At 46.5% G+C, this 23,480-nt stretch overlaps 1 protein-coding gene across 1 annotated transcript in view; it reads right to left on the bottom strand.

The window, feature by feature from the left end:
* The window catches only part of NEK5 (NIMA related kinase 5), a 40,946-nt gene extending 28,076 nt beyond the window's left edge, over positions 1 to 12,870 (bottom strand). Inside the window, exons 1-7 of the mRNA XM_074987331.1 lie at positions 12,754 to 12,870; positions 11,600 to 11,696; positions 8,487 to 8,584; positions 6,203 to 6,286; positions 6,039 to 6,109; positions 2,240 to 2,326; positions 27 to 81 (exon numbers count right to left, since the gene is read on the bottom strand). Coding sequence (XP_074843432.1) covers positions 27 to 81; positions 2,240 to 2,326; positions 6,039 to 6,109; positions 6,203 to 6,286; positions 8,487 to 8,584; positions 11,600 to 11,696; positions 12,754 to 12,870 — 609 coding nt within the window. The remainder of the gene's footprint in view (positions 1 to 26; positions 82 to 2,239; positions 2,327 to 6,038; positions 6,110 to 6,202; positions 6,287 to 8,486; positions 8,585 to 11,599; positions 11,697 to 12,753) is intronic.
* Between the last annotated feature and the right edge of the window lie 10,610 nt (positions 12,871 to 23,480).

Below are 23,480 nucleotides of genomic sequence, written 5' to 3'. Positions count from 1 at the left end.
ATACATTGGATTGTGAATATACTTACTGGATGCCTTAATGTGCACATCTCATAGAGAACACAGCCAAGAGACCAAATATCTCTGTGGGTGAAAGCCATTCAAATATCAAAAGCCATTCAAATATCAGAAGAATGCATCTAACATTTTCAAAAATTTGAAACACAATCCCCTCACCTCAGCATTCAAATTACTTGACGAAACTTCTCCAAAAGTTAACATTAATGATTTTGCAGAGATGTTTGGTTTTGTATCAAAAATAACCTGGAATTAATTTTTCTTGTATCTGAAGTACATAATGAAGTGCCTTTTTAAAAATTTAATTTATATTCCAAGCATGCACAATGATAGTACCACATAAATAACAACCACAATCATCCTACTACTTCATTACCTTTAAGCATATTGTCCCAAGATCAGAACTGATGGGCTGGTGTCAATGGTTTGCACCTGGAGTAGTGTAAAATAGTTTTTGAATAATTTTACTTTGAAGGAGCAATAAAGATGTTCAGCCCTCACTGCAGTGGTTCTTTTTGCCTATCATGACTGCCAGTATAAATACAAACAACTGCCCCTTCATTTTCAGTGTACATGTAGCTGTACTACAAAGCCACAAAAGATTAGTTCACTGGATACAGACTCTGAGGTGAATAATCTGGTTAGGTTTAGAATCCATGGAAAGTGAGGTAAATCTGGGAATGGAGATGGATACAGAGATTACTGCAGAGTTCATCTGTGGCCACACAGCTGTATCTCAAGAGATGGACTTCATTGCTCTGTATATATTTCTATATTACATCCATCATTGTAGTAACTGAATACCTTTGACTTTCCCCTCTTATTGTCATAGATGGCAGCCATCTCACCAAGGTATGATGCTAACAGCAGCAGGAATGTTCCTGCCCAGAGAAGAGACAGATCATCTCTGGCTGACTGTCAGCCAAGACTGAAAGTGAGAGGAGCAGTCAAAGCAGCCCCCTGAGAGCTTTGAAGTGGACATGGCTGTCTGGCATCAAGGCTTTTGTGTTCTGAAGTCAAACTTCCCAAATAGAAAAGGGGTACACAGACTCCCCCACTCCATAACCCATGACTTTTCAACCTTCAGCACCTAATATGTTGGAGGCTTTCAGTGAGCCGCTACAAATTTCAGGCCTGTGTGCCACCTCCACAGGAAACTCTATAAGCAGGAGCAAAGTTGGGGGGGGGGAAGGGAAGGGGCTCACCAATCCCATGGACAGGAGAGGCCAGGGACCAGGCAGCAGGCCCAGAGTGCCTGGACTTGTGGGAGAGGGCAGGGATCCCCCATCTCCCCACCTAGCACTTACCAGCAGCACTGGGGAAAGTACAGCAGCATAGCCAGAGAAGCAGAATGAGCTAGGGCTGTGTTGCTCTGTTTCCGTGCTGCTGATAGTGAGAGTGCGGAGGAGGGGTAGCAGCACCTCCACCGCCAATGCCAAACCCTTGGCCTCACTAGTCCCCCAGGCAGCATCACTCAGGAGAGAGGGTTTGGAGAAGATAACAGGCAGGGACAGAGCAAGGGCAGGGAGGGGCAGGGCTGGGGCAGAGGTAGGTTGTCCTGGCCCTTCCATGGATTGCCAGGGTGGGGGGGGACTATTTACATGGCCGGTGCCCCTCCCCACCAGTTTCCCCTGTCTACAGGGGTTACTGAAAACAGGGGCTTTCACTGTCCACAACTGTCAAATCCAGCACCATTCTTTGAAGAATATTTTTAACAAGCAGTACTCAGGCGATCAAGATTTTGCACACTCAGCACTAAAAGGAGCCAGGTATACAATATCTACCGCAAGTTAGATAATAGCTCAGTGGTTAGTGCATTAGCCTGGTAAACCCAGGGGGGTGAGTTCAGTCCTTGTGGGGGCCTTTCAAGGGCCTGGAACAGGTTAGATTTAAAAACAAGTCTACCAGGGATGGTGATAGGTGCTGCTGTGAGGGCAAGAGACTAGACTCAATGACCTCTAGAGGTCCCTTCCAGTTCTATGATATGATGATAACACACAGTAAGATGAAATCACTGGTTCCCAAAGGACGAACAAACAAAAGGATTTATTTTCAACATGAAAGTATTACAACTGAGTAATAGGATTAAAATATAAAGTATCTACAAACATCTTTTAAATAAAAATAGAGTTTCAATGTTAACTCAAGAGATTATCAAAGCAAGTAACTTCCTGTTTTCATGCAGGTATGCAAGCACCAAACAAAAATATATTTAGAGACTTACGTTTTATTGTTATAGAGTCGATTCTCACAGATCTCTGGTGATAGATAGTAGGGTGTCCCTACACAGGTACAAGCAAGCTCCATTGTGCTAATGAAAGAGAACAAAAAGAAATATAAGTGATAAAGAGTTTACTCTAGAAGGTGGGGGAAGGGTTTGTGTGTAACATGAAAAGAGTTGAAAGGCTATCATTTCTGCACCGAAGTAAATCAACACTAGTTTAGTATATTAATTTAGACACCTCAGGGACAAAATTAAAACACTCTCCAGGTCTCTGTTAGAATAGCTGCGTAATTCCATCATGGAGAACACCTATGTTCCAATAAAAAGCTCAGGAATTCCCTTTCGTAGAATCATAGAATTCTAGGGCTGGAAGGGACCTCAGGAGGTCACCTAATCCAGCCCCACCACCTAAAGCAAGATCAACCCCAACTAAGTCCTTCCAGGCAGGACTTTGTCAAGCCAGAACTTAAAAACCTCTCGGGATGGAGAATCCACCACCTCTCTCGATAACGCATTCTAGTACTTCACAACCTTCCTGGTGAAATAGTTTTTCCTAATATCCAACCTACACCTCTCCCTCTGTAACTTCAGACCATTGCTCCTTGCTCTGCCACCTGTCACCACTGAGAACAGTCTCTATCGATCTGCTTTAGAGCCCCCTTTCAGGAAGTTGAAGGCTGCTATCAAATCCACCCCTCAGTCTTCTCTACTGCAAACTAAATAAGCTGAAATCTCTCAGCCTCTCCTCATAGGTCATGTGCTCCAGCCCCCTAATCATTTTTGTTGCCCTCTGCCAACCCTCTCTAATGTGTCTACATCCTTTCTAAACTGGGCAAGGGGGGCAGAACTGAAAGCAATACTCCAGATGTGGCCTCACCAGTGCCAAGAGAATAAGAAGTTCTCTAGATCTGCTGGAAATGCTTCTCCTAATGCATCCCAAAATGCTGTTAGCCTTCTTGACTACAGGGGCACACTGTTGACTTATATCCATCCTCTCATCCACTGTCCTTTTCTGCTGCACCACTACTTAGCCAGGCGGTCTGCAGACTGTAGTAGTAGTAGGCATCCTTCAGTCTATGTAGACTATGGATCGCACCCTTCGTAGTTCCATTTGGGATCATCACTTGCAGCGTCGACTGTGAAGGCCCACACAAGACTGACAGTACTTGCTGCATGTGTTGCATGTGTAGTGGGTGTCCGGCAGGTCCTTACAGAGCTTTCTGTGGGCTCGCTTCTCTTCTGGTAGCTGTCTGATCCTCATCTCACCCTTCTGAAGGCCCTTGTGTAGTTCCTGCCTCCATCTCCTGAGATCGTCTGCTAGCTCCTCCCAGCTGTCCGGCTCGATGTCTACCTCCCTGAGGTCCCTCTTGCAAACATCTTTGTAGCGCAACTGGGGGCATCCGGGAGGTCTTTTACCACAGGCTAGCTTGCCATACAGGATGTCTTTTGGTGCTTGGGATTCTTCCATCCCAAGTGCAAGACTCTGCACTTCTCCTTGTTGAACCTCAATCCTCCAATTTGTCTAGGTCATGCTGGACCCTATCCCTTGCCTCCAATGTATCTGCCTGACCCCCTAACTTAGTGTCATCTGCAAATTTTCTGAGGATGCAATCCATTCCCTCATCCACGTCACTAATAAAGATGTTGAACAGTATTGGCCCTAGAACCAATCCTTGGGGCACTCCACTTGAAACCGACCACCAACCAAACATTGAGCCATTGACTACCACCTGATTGACCTGTCCATCAAGCCGGCTTTCCATCCATCTTATAGTCCATGTATCCAATCCATACTTCCTTAACTTATGGGCAAGAATGTTGTGGGAGACTGTATCAAAAGCTTTGCTAAAGTCAAAGTATATACATCCATTAACTTCCCCATGCCCACAGAGTCAGTTACCTCAGCCTTAACTCCTACCAGATTACAATCATTCTGAGAAAAATGGTTATCACTAATACAGTATTTTAAAAGCATTTAATTGTGCAGCAATATTTTATGATGCATCAGGGGGGTTTGCAATATATCAATAAAACCACAAAACTATATCCTAGGTATGAGTATCCTACCCAAACCAGGACTGAAAGAAAGGAGCTCTGTCCAAGTCTTGTTTTCTGCATTGCCACTGACCAGCTGTGTAACCATGTCCAGAGTATCATACGTCTACATTTTCAAGAGTGGCCACTAATTTTGGGGTGACTTTCTTTGTGGATGTCAAGTTTGAGGCACCAAACAGCCTCATTATAAGAAATGCTGAGCACCCACAACTCCCACTGAACATTTAGCTCCCACCCTCCCTGTGGATCTGATACCCCAACTCTAAAAAGGAGGTGAAAATGTTTCTGAACATGTGGAATGTTGTGATGCTTAAGTAAGCCAATCATGTCTGTAGTGTAAACTTTCTGAATTAATGCTTTTACTGAACTACTACGTATTCTTGTAATTTTTGTGTTCCACGAAAACTATTTAAATATTCAAGAAAAAGTCTCTACTGATACAAATCCAAGAGCTCACTTGCCATCCATTTTAGGTATTTGTCTGTCTCCCATTACCACAGAACCTCAACACCTCACAATGTAATCTTCCTCACAACACCTTGGTGAGATAGGAAAGTGCTATTATCCTCATTTTACAGCTAAGGGACTGAGGCACAGAGATGCTAAGAGATTTGCCCACAATTTGCAGAGGAAGTCTGTGGTGGGACAATGATGTGAACCCTAGGGGCAACCTAGGCTAGTGTGTGGGCTACATGGGGGAAGGTCTTTTATCTCACTGGACTGCAAGATTTTTGTCTCCTAGGATAGTATAGTTTTGATAACTGTGCTTGCATGCCTGAAATTTGTAGGGTGTGCTGAATGAATCATAGCAACACATTGACTGGATGCAGAGGGAGCACATGGCTCTTACAATGTTGGGTGCAATCAGCACACACCTCACTTCGAATGCCCTTGCTTTAAGGTCATGTCTGTTTTGTAATAGCTGTAGCAAAAAAAAAAAAAAGTATATAGACAAAACCAACAGAATCTGGCAATCCTGTGCATGGGCAATGGTGAAAAAAAAAGTCTCATGTGGCACATATAGAACCCATGGGTTGCCCACCCCTGCTTTAGGCACTGGATCATTCTTTCACCACGTACCCCATACACACTTTTAGGCATATCTTCTTGGTGCTCTCCTATAAACACTTCCTAAAGAAGATAAAGTATCGTTATTGATATATAACAAGAAGTCTTGTGGCACCTTATAGACTAAGATATTTTGGAGCATAAGCTTTCGTGGGCAAAGACCTGCTTCATCAGATGCATGTGTGGGTGGGGTTTCAGAGGGGTATTTAAAGAGTGGGATCCCAGTAAGAGGGAGGGCCAGAGCTTGTCAGCTTGGCAGCTCTGGCCTTCCCTCTTACTGGGACCCCGCTCTTTAAATACCCCTCTGAAACCACCCCCTCCACTCATGCTTCTGACCAAGCAGTCTTTGCCCACGAAAGCTTATGCTCCAAAATATCTGTTAGTCTATAAGGTGCCACAAGACTTCTTGTTGTTCTCGAAGCTACAGACTAACACGGCTACCTCTCTGGTTCTTGATACAGTCTGTGCAGTCCTAGGGCCTTTTCCTGCTCCCACTGAAGTCTATGGCAAAAATTCTCATTGATTTCCAAAGGGCAGTATCAGATCCTCAGTCCCCTGGATGACTTCTTTAGACACAGCATACATTTTTAGTTTGCACCTGAACTTCAGAACCAGGGACATTTTTCAGAGATGGCATTCAGTATAGGACACAGATTGTATAAAAACAGATGCTTACTTGTTCAGCATTCTTGCTATGCCAAAGTCACCAAGCTTTGCTATCATTCCATTATTGCTAAGGAAAATATTCTGCAAATAAAGAAGAAACTGGTATACTTTGATGAAACACAAGAATTTTCTATGCATTTCTACGATTGAGTAAATTAAGAATGGTAACTCTACCTGTGCTTTTATGTCTCTATGTAAAACCTTCCTGTCATGAATATGCTTCAGTCCTAAGGAAATTTGCACAAACCAAGCCAGAATCTATAACGAAAAACAAAAGTGTTAAAACTCTAAATCTGCACTGCTGTAATTTCTGATGGAATATCTTACTGAAAAACATAAAACAAAAACAAATGAAAAACCTAAAATATACGCTGAATATATCCAAAAAAGAGGGGAAAATAAAACAAAGCTGTTAATAGCAATTTGATTGATTAGACTCATTTAACCAATTTGCCCATTTTAAATATTATTAAAAAGTAATTTACACATAAATCCACAATCCTAGAGTCTTTATTCCAACAAACCTTACAGTAGTTGTAGTGGGAGTCCTGCTTGAGTAAGAAGCATGGAATCAAGTCCAATGCAGCCTTTTTATTAAGAATTCAAATCTAAATTCAGATAAAATCGGAAGAGGAGTTCCATGGCCTTAGCCTAATCCTCAGTGGTGGAAAACATTAAACTACCATTCAATCTGAATGACACTTACGGTCGCTTGTCCAGAAAGGAAAATGAAAAGAAAAATAAAGATTGCTGGTTAGGAATACTTATCTCGTGGAACTGGAAGGGACCTTGAGAGATCATCGAGTCCAGTCCTCTGCACTCACGGAAGGATCTATTACCATTCCTGACAGATTTTTTTTTTTTAATAATCTAACCTGCCCCAGACCCTTAGAAGGCCCTCTCATGGACTGAACTCACAACCGTGGATTTACAAGGCCAACACTCTAAAATGGCAGAGCTGTGTAAGGAAGATTGAATAGCAACTTCTCACAATATCCCTATCTTAAGCCACAGTTATTGGATCCTTACTTTGGTCATGATTCAGTAAAGCGCTTAACCATGTATTTAATATTAAGTATGAACTTGAATATTTTGATGGTCAAGAGCTTTCTGAAGCAGGTAAACAAATGCTGAAGTCCACCCCTATTCAAGAAGGCATTTAAATATATTCATAACTTTACAACACACACAGACAGCCCAATGACGTCATGATTTGATTCAGTAAATCAGTCTTATTCAGGAATAGTAATAGAGAGGTAGCTGTGTTAGTCTGTACTCCAACAAAACAAACCAGCAGAAATGTAGCACTTTAAAGACTAACAAAATGGTTTATGCAGTGATGAGCTTTCATGGGACAGACCCACTTCTTCAGATCAATTTCATTTCCAATATAGACTGACTTATATAAGTACAGAGGACTAAAAAGAAAAAAATTGCAATGAAAACTGCCAAATCGCAGTGCTTATATAAGTCAGTCTGTATTGGAAATGAAATTGATCTGAAGATCTGGGTCTGTCCCACGAAAGCTCATCACAGATTAACTTATTGAGGAAAAGAAAGTACTTACTTCAGGAGGGGCCAGGGTGTCTACAAGAGAGTTACAGCTACAATTTTATGGAGATACACGTATGTCATAGCACTGGAAGGGACCTCAAGAGGTCATTGAGTCCAATCCCCTGCACTCACAGCAGGACCTATAACCACCCCACACTCACAACCCAGGGTTTAGCAGGCAAATGCTCAAGCCACTGTGCCTTGAACTACATTACACCTCACATCCCATCTCATGTAATTTCTAAGGAAAAATCTTAGGCGAGCTCTCTAGGGCTATGACTATATATGCCCCCTTCTTCAAAGGAGGCACGATAATCAGGGTGATGGGAGATTACTAATGAAGTGCTACAATGAATATGCAGCACTTCATTAGGCAAATTCACCCCCCACAGCAACTTCGAGGTGTCAAACTTCAAAGCTGCCACAAGGGAGAACCTGCCTAAATAAAGTGCTCCACATTCATTGCAGCACTTCATTAGTAATCTTCCATCACCCTGATTACCATGCCCCCTTCAAAGAAGGGGGCAAGTGTAAAAAGAGACTAGGTCTTAACTGAAAAAACAAAAACAAAAACAGTATATTCTCACAGAAATTAAAGGGGCTTAGCTGCATGTCTCCTGTCACTGTAACAATAAAAAGACAAGAAACTGCATCAAATAATGAAGAAGCAGTTCAGTAGCATTTTGAAGACTAACAAAATGATTTATTAGGTGATGAGCTCATGAAAACTCACCGTCACCTAATAATCATTTTGTTGGTCTTTAAAGTGCTACAGGACTGTGTCTTTGTTTTGTGAAGATATAGATTAACACAGCTACCTCTCTGTGACTAATCATCAAATAATGGACAGTCTTAAACTTGCATACTCGGATATAAATCTTTCCTGCAAAAACAATCCCTTTACCTGGTCCTCATCGAACAGCACTCCATGCTGCATATTGATCCGTCCCATTAGATCACCTCCATCACAATATTCCATCACAATGTATAGCTTATTTTTTTCTGCAAGGAAAGAGGAAGGTCTTTCTACTTAGTTCATTGGTATTAGTGGACAGAGTCATGAATTATTTTGCTTACAGCTGTTCCGTTTCAGGCTGCGGGAGGGGAGAGTTAAACGTCTGATCTTCTACCTCTACTTTTTGTCCTAAAGATTTCTAGTAAGATGGGTGCTTTGAGAAAAAACAAATACAGAAGGGAGACAGGGATTTACTAAAGTAGAGTTTTACAGTTTGTTTCATGTTCAGGATGATCCCCATATCCCCAAATGTTCATTCCTCCTTACCCCTCACTATGAAAAAGTGAATTTATCTCCACCAATAACGGAGGCCAATACATATTTAACCAATGATATCCCATCCTAGCATATGTAGGATCCTACAGCCCATAAACAGAGGTTATTCTGGCTTCCAAGTTTTGTGTGGCTCCAATAACAGCCTTCATATATTATGTGATATTATCCAACAGCTTTTATTCAATGTTTAGTTTCTTATTCATGAGAACTATTCCAGGGGTCACAGATATTTCCAGTGTCTTGGCACAGTTTCCCCAAGAGGAGGGATGTTTTCTTGCCATAACCCAAAAACTTCTCTTGAGAAGTATTCTGCCTCCCTTTAGGCATTTTGCTAATTCACTTTTATTCCTAAGTGAATATTTTAATATTGCAGTACACAAAGCGAGCACTAAAAATAGTTCTGAGAAGTCAAAATGCAGTTGGCTGTTGAAAGTATGAGACACAGATTTGCTGGTTGAACACAAGAATGCATGTGCCCCTTTATCAAACATGTATGTTGGCCGTAATTTGTTGTATTATGCAACAAAAAAAAAAAACTTTTGTCCAAGCTTTCAGAACTTCAAATGCAAGTTGGACTTGAAACATAAACCCCAGGCTGCACTAAAATGTTGTATAGGCCTGCAACTCCTTCACCAGGCCACAGTCTTAATGGACATCATTCCAGACATCACTAACTCAGCAAGACATCAGTGATCCATAAAACAGTGAATTTAAGATTGTAACATCCCATCAGCCAAAGTTTTCCTTTTATTCTGTTATTCTCTTTGGGCCTGTGCCTTGCACAATTATTTTGCCAGCTGGGACACAAATACTCTTTGAGATTCTCAATTAATTATAAAAACCAAGCATTATCTAGGATATTTTGGTATGCTAGGTATGACTGACTTCATAAATTACCATAACAAGCTTGGGTTTCCAAATACTATACCTACTTGTGTTTATCCTCTGACTTAGTATCTATTCAGCTCACTGTTACAACCTGTATCTCTGTGGCAAAGCGTCATCTATAAATCACACCTTTAATGAGAAAAGGAAGCATCTCATGACAAACAGTTGATAGTTCAGCCACACTACTCCAGGATGAATCCCACATTTCTAGTTCATTAACAAAATGAGAGCATGAAGAGAATATCACCTGTAATATAAGTGAACCTGTAACTGGGAGATTATGTAGAAATCCCTGAGAGATCTGTCTGCAAAATCCAACTATCATACTGAATACGAAGACAACCTTGCACAATTATATGTAACAACAATGACAATGCGTGGTCTTTTTTAACAGAACAATAGAACAAACAACTTAAAAACAAAACATAAGAGAGAGGTAAATAAACAAGGGTTTAAAAAAATCTGAGGCACATAGAAACAGATAAACAGTAAATCATAAATGCCCTAAGTTGGTCATTCCATACAAGCCCTGAAGAGGATGGCGAGGCTAAGAAGGGGCCATTTGACTAGATATACCTCAGCTGAAGGGGATTAGATGGTCTAAATAACCCCTCAGTGATAGTGGACAGAGGGTGAAAAGGAACAGACTGAGTGAATATAAGCTCAGCAAAATGGTGGCAGAAGACGACGACCATGGTGGTGGAGTTTACAGCCCCTCTGGATATCAGAAAAAAAGAAAGAAGAAAACAGAGGGGGTGTGTCTACACTTGCATTCCTCTTTAGAAAGATGAATGCAAATTAGGAAAATTGAAAATGCAAACAAGGCACTGATTTATTGGTTCATTTGCATAAACTATTTTCAGAAGAGATTCTTTCGTAAGAAAAAAAACAGTGTAGATAAGGCTCTTTCGAAAATAAACCCCATCCTTGAAAGAACCCTTCTTTCTGAAACAAAACAGGAAGGAGGATTTCAAAGATAAGGTTTACTTTCAAAAGAGCCCCATCTACACTGCTTGTTTTCTTTAAAAAAAACATCACTTGCGAAAAGAGATTTATGCAAATGAACTACACAATATGTAAATCAGTGCCTCTCACCAGTCTCACCCGCTCACCAATCACCACTGTCCTGGGCTGAGGATCAGCCCTGACTCACCTGCAAGACCAACAAAAATAGGAGGGTGGCATGACGACGTCCTACTCGTTATCGAGTGACCACTAAGAAGAGAGACCTACAAAAGAATGAGTAAATGGCATACACTACGTGGTGGAGCCACAGACTGCCCCGGGACAGTAGTCCATTGGGACTTTGATATCCTGAGAGGACTTTGGTGACCTGGCCTGAGTGCAGAGTCCAAAAGAAGGAGTACCCTGAGTTGCAGAGAGAGTGGGGCCATGCTGCAAGAAGGCGGAATCCCCTAAAGAACCAGAGGGAGGTGACCTGTCAGTCAGCAGTAGCTGATAATTTGCAAGAGGCAAACAGACAGGCTTAAAATACTAAAACACACAGAGAAAACAAAAATAGGGATGGGTGATTGGGGGAAGCTGCATAGTACACTCTTTTCCAGTGCTGGCTGTAAATAATGCAATAAGGCTGTAAGAAACCTATTTTTCTTTTTGTCAATAAAACACCACAGATACTTCAAGTGCTACAGAAGTTATAGCTAATAACTTGGTGCAATTCCAGAAGTCATTTATGTGTACAAAATACTTAAGCTACATTTTTTCAGGTCCCCAGGTAAATATTTTAATCTCACATTTTTTGGGGGGTGGGGGAAGAGAATTAATAAGTGTTAGACAGGCATAACATTCCACATACAAATCACAAATAAAACAATAACCTTGAAAAGAATTGTAGAATGTTACTATATTTGGGTGCTTCATCTTAGCCAGAAGAATTACTTCTTTCTGAGATGCTTCTTTTTCTTTTATAGGCATCTAAAGTGAGTTAAAAAAAACAGTAAAATGGCAATTTCCAAGTAAAACTTTTTTTCTAGGTAAAGCTCATGTCCAAACAGCCTGAGGCCATCACTTTAAATAACTGGTAGATGGTCTTTATATTGCAAAAGTTATTTAAATGGTTCTATTGTCCATTTAAAAAATATGGTGCATATGCAGTGAATATACAAGTTCTGATATTTGACAGTATATTGACACTTTCTCTGACATTTTTAGGCTCTGACCTGAAAACACTTAAGTATGTGCATTTATCCATAAGTAGTCGTCATTAGTCAAAGAGGCTTCACACATGAGTAAAGGCCCATACTTCTGTGTTTGCAAAAGCAGGACCCACATTACTTACATTCTTGATATCCATAAGTTCAGATGAACAAACAGAAAGGAAAAATACCCTTGTTATGTGTTACCCACATGCAGCAGGGTCAGCCCCACTCCTGGGCCCCACCCCTGGTTTGGCTCACAGTCCCACAAATAATCTGGGTACTGCAACATAGGCCCCAGCATGCCCTACTGGCGGTTTGGACTTCTGTCCCTTGGCTGAAGGGGGGCTGGGATAGGTGACCTCTGGTCTTCCTGCGTTGGATAATCAGTCCTTCCCAGCCACTGGGTCACCTGGTGGCGAAGGGAACTCTTCACCACCCCTATTATCTCTGGCAATACTAGCATTCTTAATTTTCTAATGCTCTCACTCTCCCAGCAGGGAAGGCTTTTTCAATAATCTCACGTTAGCATTAAGGGAGCTCAGCCAGCCCTACCTGATTTATAACAGCCCCTTCTTGACTGCTTCCACAGTTCAGCTGCTCGGTGCCCTGAAGTAGCCCTCTGCTAATTAGCCAGGCTGTCTCTGCTTGTTTAGAGCTGCCTCTCTCTCCTTCTTGAGCTAGCTCTATGGCCTGATCATGTCACACCACTTTTCCAGTATTTTGGATGAAAGCCTGGCAACATGGAACTCATGGGCTAACACTAGCCCAAAACTTTGAAATGACCAATTTAAATATAAATGAGTATTAAGACAAGCTTGTTTTTGTTGTTTTACCTTTATTAAATCGATCTCTTTGATAACAGACTGCTGGTTGTCTACCTTTCCTTTTGCTAAGAATACTTTGCCGAAGGCTCCCTCCCCAATCAGGTTCATGATTTCATATTCATCCATGATGGCTATGTCTTAAAGCAGCGTCTAAAATAAAATTTTTAAAAAGTTAAAAAAGAAGAATCGCACACCCGAGAATCCCACACCAAGAGAGCTTGTTCTTCTTGGCCCCTGAGGATAGAACAAGAGGCAACGGGCTTAAACTGCAGCAAGGGGGGTTCAGGTTGGACATTAGGAAAAAGTTCCTAACTGTCAGGGCGGTCAAACAGTGAAATAAATTGCCAAGGGAGGTTGTGGAATCTCCATCGCTGGAGATATTTAAGAACAGGTTAGATAGATGTCTGTCAGGGATGGTTTAGATAGTACTTGGTCCTGCCATTGGGGCCGGGGGCTGGACTCGATGGGCTCTCGAGGTCCCTTCCAGTCCTCGTATTCTATGATTCTATGAGTCACAGGTAATCATTGATCTGGAAATATCCCAAGGGATTTCACACAAAGGGGAAGTCATAAATTTTACAGAGGTGCAGGATGACCACTGCTATCACTAGCTGTGCTGGACTGCAGTGTACTGGATTGGATTGCACAGTACCCCATCACTATTATATGCTCAGTTTTCAGCCCCCAGCACCTTCAGGGATATCAGACCAGTTCCACCCCCGCCAGCGCCAGGGGGCGGGAGAAGTCTCCTCCAAAGGCGCTGGCTGCGGGGGTTCGAGTAGGATGACGGGATTTCTGCCTCCCAAGCTTGGAGGGCCCGTGAGACGGCTACAAGCCCCAACACGCAAGCGCTGTCATTGGCACCTGGCTGGCTAGCAGCCCGCACTGAAAGGGCTGGGACCGCCTGGGCCGGGCCCCGTAACCAGCGAGAGCCTCGGGCTAGCTCCGGCGGCGGGGCGGGCGGCCTGGCTTCGCAGCCCCTCTGACCCCCGGCTCCGAACAGCCAAGCGCTCCCGCTGCAGCCCGGCGGGTGGAAGGGGGGCTCTGCCCCCGGCTCCCCGCCATGTGCTCTGGGGCCCGGGCTTACCCCAACCGCCTCGCCTCGCCCCGCCCCGTCGTTGCCATGGAGCCGGGACGCGCCAAGCCCGCCTCTCCATTGCAGCCCCTCGCCCAGCCCTCGGCGCGGCGCGCCTCAGCCCGGCGGAGCCAGACCGGTTGCGTGGTACCTGTTGCCCCGGTCCGGTCCGGTCCGCTCGGCCCGGTCACGCCCCGCGGCAGTGGGGCAGCGGGGGGAGGAGCCCGGGCTCCCGAAAGGGGAGGAGCGTAGAGCAGGCAATGCCCTGCCCCCTCCCGGCATCCCCCCCCCGCAGCGCGGCCCCCTTTCCAAGGGCCAGTGTCAGCTGTCAGTCACTGCATCCCACCATCAGTGTCCCCACCACCATATTCTCACTGCACCGAGCACACATCCTCACCCAGTGTCCTCCCTGCACCCCCACCATCCACTGTACTCTTATCATTGTGTCCGCACTGCATACCACCATTCGAGTCCCCATCACCGTGTGCTCACTGCACCCACCAACACCCAGCACACCTCCTCACCCAGTGTCCTCCCTGCACCCCCACCATCCACTGTACTCTATCACTGTCCCCACTGCACGACACCATTAGTGTCCATCACTGTGTTCTCACTGCACCCACCATCACTCAACACACCTCCTCACCCAGTATCCTCACTGCACCCCCACCATCCAGTGTACTTTATCAGTCATCAGTGTATCCCCCTGCACCCCTTCACCCACTGCATCCCACCATCAGCAACCCCATCACCATGTTCTCAGTGCACCCTCTATCACCCAACACACCTCATCACCCCATATCCTCACTGCACCCTACCACTACACCACCATATCCTCACTGCACCCATCAATCACCCGATGCACCATCACCCACTATATCCCATCACTCATTGTGTCCCCATCACTGTAACCTCACTACTCAATATACCACATTGCTGTGTCATCACTGCAATCCCATCAACCCCAGCCTCCACCCAAAGCACTTCATCTCTCAATATTGTCACTACACTCCCTCACCATATCCTCATGCATCCCCACTGACGCTGACACCCCAGTGTTTGCCACTGTCATGTAATTAGGATAAGTTTTGTACAAAGTATGTCTTGTGAGATATCATTTGAAGTCTTGATCTAAATACTAATGCTGTTGGATGGTACATATTGCGTGTGAAGTTATGAAATTTGGCTATGTGTGTGGTACTGAAACATGTTGTGAGGTTCAAAACACCTCCAGGGTCTTTCACGTACAACAGTAAAAAGGCCATACAATGTTAATGACTCACTGAGGAAAGATACAAGTTCAAAAATTACCCCAGGAACTGTCTACAACAGAAATCTCTAAGAGAGAGCACTATACAATAGGTAAGGCTCAGAGAGACTTGCCAGGCTCCTGGGCCAGGTGGGAGAAGGCCCAGCTCCATGAACCCAAAAGGGCTCTGTGGTCTCAGGCAGAAGAGGCCGGAGCTGGGGCTAGCCTCCCACAGCCAACAGAGCACACCACATGGGGCTTCAGACGAAATTTAAACAGCTTGGGGCTCCAGTTACTGAAGAGACCATAGCAACAGCACCTGCGAGCCCTAGGTCCTTTTAGACCACAAGGCTCCAGAGCAGCTGTACTCCAAGGAAGGTGAGCACCTGGGACGGTGCCAAGTCTCTTAATCGGAGCTTGCACAGAGCTGATCTGTAGAGCCCTGTGTGGATACATTATTGGTATCTGCCCTTGCAAAAATGATCTGCAAATATCTGCATCCACATCAGTGGATGTGAATATTCACAGATTTAAAGCAGATATCCACAAATATGCAGGGCTCTAGATACAAAACTGGTATCTGCACTTGTAACTGCAAAAACGAGCTATGGATAGTTGCAGATTTGCAGGGCTCTACTGATCTCAAGGTCTGTATTGTTCTGTGGCTGGATGTGGCCCTGCCTGTGTACTTGACTGGAAGAGGCTTTTCAGCCTGGTCCAGCAAGACTAGGTAAAGGACCCAATCTGGCAGAAAAAATGGCTCAGTGGTATCCTAAGCACATCAGATAGCATCCCAAGAACCCCTAACATCCATTATCCAGTGCACCCTGTCATCCAGCATCTTCACTGTACTCCCATCACTTGGGTGTCCTCTCCTCATCCCCATCATCCACTGTACCCCATGACTTAGTGTCCCTGCTGCACCCCATCATCCAGTGTCCCTCCATCACCCAAAGCCCTCACTGCATCCTTACCACCCAGTGTCCACACTGCCTCCCCCATCACTCAGTGTTCTCCCTGGACCCTAATCCCCAGTGTCCTGATTGTACCCCATCACCCAGAATCTTCACTACACTCCCATAGACCAGTATCTTCACTACATCTCCTCCATCGCCCAGTGTTTTTCCACCAAAACTACAATCTGCATTCCAATAGCTGGCGGTCAGTGTTCCCACCAGCACCTCATAAAAGAGACCAATGTCTCCTTTCACTCACCACACACATACACATGTCCTCTCTGTGTTTAAAGCTAACTCATCATCATATTCAGTGTTCACTTTAAAGAGAAGTTACTCACCTGTAGTAACGATGGTCTTCGAGCTGTGTCCCCATGGATGCTCCACAATAGGTGTCGGGCTCGCCCGGCGCCGCAGATCAGAATTCTTCCAGCAGTTTCTATTGGATCGCGCATGCGCCGATGCGCGCCGCTCCCTTGCGCGCCCCCGGCCATGTGCACGATCCGGTCCCCACCAGTTCCTTGACCAACCGCCTCGGATGCTCCCGAAAAACACCAGACAGAGATCCAAAGCGGGGAGGATGGGCGGGTGGTGGAGCACCCACGGGGACACATCTCGAAGAACCATCGTTACTACAGGTGACTAACTTCTCTTTCTTCTTCAAGTGGTCATTGTGGGTGCTCCACAATAGGTGACTACCCAGCAGTAACCCAAGTAAGGAGGGGGGGTAATCGATTTATGTGCAGCTTGCCCCCGAGAGGACTGCTGTCGACAGACGGGTATCCTCCTCGAATACCCAATGCAGGGTGTAATGCTTGGCGACGGTGTCGTAGGATGACCAGGTCGCCACTCTACAGATGTCTTTCAACGCAATTCCCTTGAAGAAGGCTGTTGATGCCGCCACCGCCCTGGTGAGCCCTAGGTGGAGCCAGCAAAGGGGTCTTTCGAAGCTTGGAGCACATTTTTATACAGGATACAATGTGCTTCGAAATTCTCTGGGAAGAGAGGCCTTCCCCTTTTGACCTGGGAGCGAGAGACACCAGAAGCCTGTCCGTTTTGCGGAAGGACTTAGTTCTGTCTATGTAGAAGGCCAACGCCCTTCTCACATCTAGGAGATGTAGGCGCGCCTCCTTGCTGCAGCTGTGAGGCTTTGGGTAAAACGAGGGTAAAACTATTGGTTCGTTAAGATGGAACTCCGAGGAAACTTTTGGAACGAAGGCTGGGTGTAACCGTAAGGTTACCGCCTCCTTTGAGAATACTGTGCAGGGCAGCGTTGCCATCACTGCTGCGAGCTCGCTCACCCTGCGGGCTGATGTAATCACAAGAAGGAAGGTTGTTTTCATAGTAAGGAGTCGGAGGGGTATCGTGGCTAAGGGTTCGAAGGGTGGTCCCGATAGCATGCTGAGCACCAAGTCCAAACTCCACGACGGCGGTAGCGGTTTTCGAGGGGGGTACAGGTTTACCAGCCCCTTCAAGAACCTTGTGACGATAGGGTGGACAAATACGGTGGGCCCTTCCTCTATATGCCGAAAAGCTGATATAGCAGCGAGGTGGACCTTAATCGAGGATAGAGAAAGCCCATCTCGTTTGAGGTCCAATAGGTATTCTAATATTACGATTATCGGAACGTTGAGGGGAGCTAACTGTTTGGCAGAACACCAGGCTGTAAAGCGTGTCCATTTCTGTTGGTAAGTCCTCCTGGTAGAGGCCCTTCGGCGACACTCCAAGACTTGTCGTACTCCCTCCGTACACGTGCTCTCTAAGGCGCTGAGCCATGGATTAACCATGCTTGTGGGCGTAGTCCCTGAGGGTGCGGGTGCACTATGGACCCCTGAGCCTGTGTGAGTAAGTCCGGCGCCACAGGTAGGGGGAGTGGTGGACGCAGAAGCAAGGGAAACTATTGTTGTCGGTCCCAAGTTGGAACTATGAGTATCATGCAAGCTCTCTCCCCCTTCTGGCTTTCTGCAGAACCTTGTGGATAAGCGTTGTGGGGGGAAACGCGTAGAGTAGAGGGCCCATCCATGAAATCATGAATGCGTCCCCCAGGGACCCCTGCCCTATTCCTGCTCTGGAGCAGTCACTGGGGACACTTCTTGTTGTACTGGGTGGCAAACAAATCGACTTGGGGAAACCCCCATGTACGAAATATGTGCCGTAGCAGGTCGGAGCGGATCTGCCATTCGTGCGTAAGTGCAAAGCGCCTGCTCAGCTGATCTGCCTTCACGCTGTGGGCGCCCGGCAAGTACGAGGCTTTCAATGTTATGTTGTTGGCGATGCACCAGTTCCACAATCGGACTGCTTCTGTGCATAGCACACGGGATCGTGCCCCTCCTTGTCAACTGATGTAGAACAAAGTGAAGGTATTGTCGGTATTGATCCCGACTACTTTGCCATGTAGATATTTCCGAAAATGTCTGCACTCATTGAACACCGCTCTGAGCTCCAGTATGTTTATGTGCAGTGTCTGTTCCGCAGGGGACCATAGCCCTTGCGTCACCTTGCTGCCAATGTGCGCTCCCCATCCTATGTGGGAGGCGTTGGTTGTGAGAAAAATGGAAATTTCTGGTTGGTGGAAGGGCACCCCCACTAGCAGATTCTTGGGATTTTCCCCACCACGCTAGGGATCTGCGCACTTCTGTCGTGGGCAACACTACCCTGTGGACAGTGTGGGATGCCGGTTTGTAAACACTTCACCAGCCAATGCTGCAGGCTTCACATGTGTAACCTGGCATTCTGTACCACAAACGTCGCTGCCGCCATGTGCCCCAACAGTTGCAGGCACGTTAAGACCGGCACCGCGGGGCTGTACATCATGACTTGCACCAGGGAGTTGATGGCGCGGAAGCGGGCGTCGGACAGGTATACTCTTGCTGCGATAGAGTTTATGCATGCCCCTATGAACTCTACATCTTGCGTGGGTTCGGTCTTTGACTTTGCGAGCTTGATAACTAGGCCCAGCGAAGTAAACGTGTTTGCGGTGACGCGTATCATGCGTAGGACCTCTGCCTTTGAGGCCCCTTTCAGTAGGCAGTCGTCCAGATATGGAAAAATAAACACCCCCTGTCTGTGCAGGTAGGTTGATACCACTGCCAGGGTTTTGGTAAAGACTCTGGGTGCCGAGGATAGGCCAAACGGAAGAACCCTGTATTGGAAATGTTCCCCGCCGACCGTGAAGCGGAGGAAGCGTCTGTGTGCCGGGTGGATTGTTATATGAAAGTTAAGCATCTTGTAAGTCGAGGGCTGCAAACCAGTCTCCATCATCCAGTGCCTTAAGTATGGAGGCAACTGTGATCATCCGAAAGTGTTGCTTGTGCAAGTAACGGCTGAGGCCCCGTAGATCCAAAATCGGCCTCCAGCCTCCTGTTTCCTTCTCTGTTAGGAAGTTGCGTGAGTAAAAACCTTTCCCTTGCAATTGTTCCAGCACTCTTTCCACAGCCCCTATGAACATGAGGTGATCTACCTCCTGCTTCAGCCTCACCTCGTGGGCAGCGTCCCTGAGCTGAGGCCGGGTGGGAGGTTTCATCGGTGGAAGTGACTGGAAGGGGATCGTATAACCCGTGGCTATAATTTCTAGCACCCATTTGTCTGTGGTGATCTTTTGCCATTGGGAGTAGTATGGTTTGAGGCGATGATGGAACTTGAGATGAGAATGGCACTGAGCGATTGTGTTGATAGTGCAGCCCTCGACATAACCATCAAACTTGCTGTCTCTGGGCTTGTCCCGAGGGTGTACAGCTTTGTTGAGAACGTCGTCTGGGGGCCCTGTACTGCTGCTGCTGTTGATGGCGCCCTTGGTCATAGCCTCACTGATATTGAGCGCGCTGTGGTTGGTAAGCATAGCATCTTTGCTGAGGATAGAACTTCTTTTTCTTGTATGGGGGAGTATAAATACCCAAGGTCTTAAGTGTGGCCCTCGAGTCTTTGCTGGAATGGAGGACCGAGTCGGTTGAGTCCGCAAACAGCTTTTGCTTATCAAAGGGAAGATCCACAATCTTCGCCTGTAGGTCTCTGGGGATACCGGACGTCTGGAGCCAGGATTCCCTACGCATTACCGCTGCTGCTGTTGAACGTGCCGCTGTGTCCGCCATGTCCAGGGCAATCTGGACTCCCGTCCGCGACGCCACGTAGCCTTCTTGGACAATCGCCTTTAAACACTGGCTTCTTGTCCTCCAGGAGTGAATCCATGAGAGGAGTGAGTCTAGAGTAATTGTCAAAGTTATGGTTTGATAGATGTGCCGCGTAATTTGCCATCCTCAATAATAAGGTAGAGCAGGAGTAGACCTTCCTGCCGAACAGCTCTAAGTTTCTTAGTATCTTTATCTGACCCCCCTGATTTGTACTGAGATGTTTTCGACCTCTGCTGGGACGATTCGACCACCAAAGAATTGGGTTGTGGGTGACTAAAGAGGAACTCCATGCCCTTGGCTGGGACGAAGTACTTCTTATCCGCTCTCTTGTTCATAGGCGGAATAGAGGCCGAAGTCTGCCATATGTTAGGGGCTGACTCCATAATGGCTTCGTCCAGCTGGATAGCGATTTTAGATGAAGCCGGGGGTCTCAATTTTTCAGGAGTTTATGGTGCTTCTCCTGCACCTCTGCTATTTGAATGTCCTGCGTGAATGCTACTCTTTTGGACAGCTCCTGGAATTGTTAAAGTCATCCGGAGGGGAGACATCCCCGGGGGCCACGGCCTCATCTGGGGAGGATGAGGAGGAACCACTGGGGTAAACCTCCCCCAAATCCTCTGGCTCCCGAGTTCGGTGGTATACTTGCTCCCTGGTGGGCTGTGAAGGGAAGTCTTGGGATTCTGGACCTAATTCCCCCGGGACAACTGCGTTCCTCTCCCAAAGCGAGAGTGTACACGGGAGTATAGACAAGTAGTAGGAGAGGAGCTGCCCCTGGATCTAGACTTGCAGTGTCTGTGTTCAACATGATGAGGATGACCATAGAAACATGGGCAAGGGCCCGGTGATGGAGACCGGGACCACGATCGGGGAGTGTACCCACGATGTCTGGGAGAGCGGGATCTCCGCGATGGCATTGACAGTGGTGAAGCTGGTTTGTGATAGTACTCAAGGGGATCCATGCCCAAAAATGGTGAAGGTGGCCTGAGCTACGGCGAAATTGGTTGGAGGAACGGAGAGGGAGGCCCGAAATAAGCCAGTGGAGTTGCAGCCTGGCAGTGCGGCGTGCTTATCTCGGGAGGGGGCCTGGGTGATAAGGGCAGCGCAGCCCTGCCTGGAGATGGACTAAGGTGCCGGGTTTTAGCTCTGGCCTTGCCCCTCCCCTGCGGGGTGGGCGCCGCCCCCTCCGGAGCCGGGGATCTCGGCCCCGTTGTTGGCACTGCGCTCAGCACCGTCAACAGCGGTGCCGCGTGGGTAGCTTCCTCCGGCGCTGGTAGGCTCCGTGCTGGGTGCCCCTGCACCCTCGGCACCGCGGGAACCGGTGCCGCGTGCAGCACCGCCGCCGCCGATTCCGGCGCTTGCCGCGCTGGCGCTCACGCCACCTTCCGTGCCGGCTGTTGTATAATCAGAGGCTCGGCCTCTGTCACGTGCGCTGCTGCGCTGCTGCTTTCATGAGCTTGTGGCTGAGAACTCTGCATTCCGTTCGTTCTGCTCGCTGGGACCACCGGCAAGAATCGAGCCGGGGAGAGTTTCTTCCTCTTCTGCACAGAGGGGGTCAAAGAGGCTGCCTTCCTTTTATGTGACCTAGAAGGCCCTTCTGTGTGAGGCTTCTCCGGAGGTTCAGGCTGGAGAGCCTAATCAAACAAGATCATTTTGAGACTCATTTCTCTGTCCTTCCTGGCCCTGGCTGTAAGCTTAGCGCAGTGGGAACACTTCTGGGTAACATGTGACTCTCCCAGGCAGCGAATGCATTCATTATGCCCATCTGAGGCTGGCATAGCCTCGCGGCATAACTCACACTTCTTAAACCCCAAGGAAGCCATAGCGGTGAGTCTTTACTGTTAATAGGGTACTTAGCCACTAATCAGTGCTTTCTAACCCAAAATAACATACACGGCCTTCAGGGCAGCGGACGGCTTAACAGCCTTCTTGTCCGCCCCTCCTTCGTTCCTCTTCTCTCTGCTATCTAATATGCTCTTCTCTTTCTTTTCTTTTTTTTTTTTTTGTATAATAGTGACAAACAAATGAACTACACGTAAAAAACAACTCTCTTATCTGTCTCTGGCTTTATCCGGAGCGGATTCCGTCTGCAGCCGATGGCGGTTGAGAAGGAACTGGTGGGGACCGGATCGCACACATGGCTGGCGGTGCGCAAGGGAGCGATGCGCGTCGGCGCATGCACGATCCAATAGAAACTGCTAGAAGAATTCCGATCTGCAGCGCCGGACAAGCCCGACACCTATTGTGGAGCACCCACCGGGACCACTCGAAGAAGAACAGAGATTTTTGCAGAAAAAACAAAAAACAAACAAACAAACAAAAACAAACAAACAAAACAATCAAGTCTAGGGCATTCTCAAAGGATTAAAAACTGGCTGGAGAGAACTATCAGCCTTTATAAAAAGCAGTCAACTAGCACTTTAAAGACTAGCAAAATTGTTTTTAGGTGAGCTTTCGTGGGACAGACCCACTTCTTCAGACCATAGCCAGACCAGAACAGACTCAATATTTAAGACACAGAGAACCAAAAACAGTAAGCAAGGAGGAAAAAATCAGAAAAAGATAATCAAGGTGAGCAAATCAGAGAGTGGAGGGGTGGGGGGGGGGGGGAAGGTCAAGAATTAGATTGAGCCAAGTATGCAGACGAGCCCCTATAGTGACTCAGAAAGTTCCCATCACGATTTAAACCATGTGTTAATGTGCCAAATTTGAATATAAAAGCCAGCTCGGCCGCTTCTCTTTCCAAAACGGTGCGATAATTCCTCTTCAGTAATACACATACCTTTAGGTCATTGACAGAATGCCCCATTCCACTAAAATGTTGACTAACTGGTTTGTGGATCTGGAGCGTTTTGATGTCTGTTTTGTGCCCGTTGACCCTTTGTCTAAGGGAGTTAGAAGTCTGTCCATTATACAAAGCATCTGGGCATTGCTGGCACATGATGACATATATGATGTTAGTAGAGGAGCATGAGAAAGTGCCCGTGATTCTGTGAGTAACTTGGTTAGGTCTAGTGATGGTATCTCCAGAGAAGATATGTGGACAAAGCTGGCAGCGGGCTAGTGGACAGACTTCTAACTCCCTTAGACAAAGGGTCAACGAGCACAAAACAAACATCAAATGCTCCAGATCCACAAACCAGTTAGTCAACATTTTAATGGAATGGCGCATTCTGTCAATGACCTAAAGGTATGTGTGTTACTGAAGAGGAATTATCGCACCGTTTTGGAAAGAGAAGCGGCCGAGCTGGCTTTTATATTCAAATTCGGCACATTAACACATGGTTTAAATCATGATGGGAACTTTCTGAGTCACTATAGGGGCTCGTCTG

This window comes from Carettochelys insculpta, chromosome 1, assembly GCF_033958435.1.
Source record: "Carettochelys insculpta isolate YL-2023 chromosome 1, ASM3395843v1, whole genome shotgun sequence".
Taxonomy (NCBI): Eukaryota; Metazoa; Chordata; order Testudines; family Carettochelyidae; genus Carettochelys; species Carettochelys insculpta.
The sequence above is the reverse complement of the archived record's forward strand: the minus strand, read 5'-3'. Positions and strand labels throughout refer to the sequence as shown.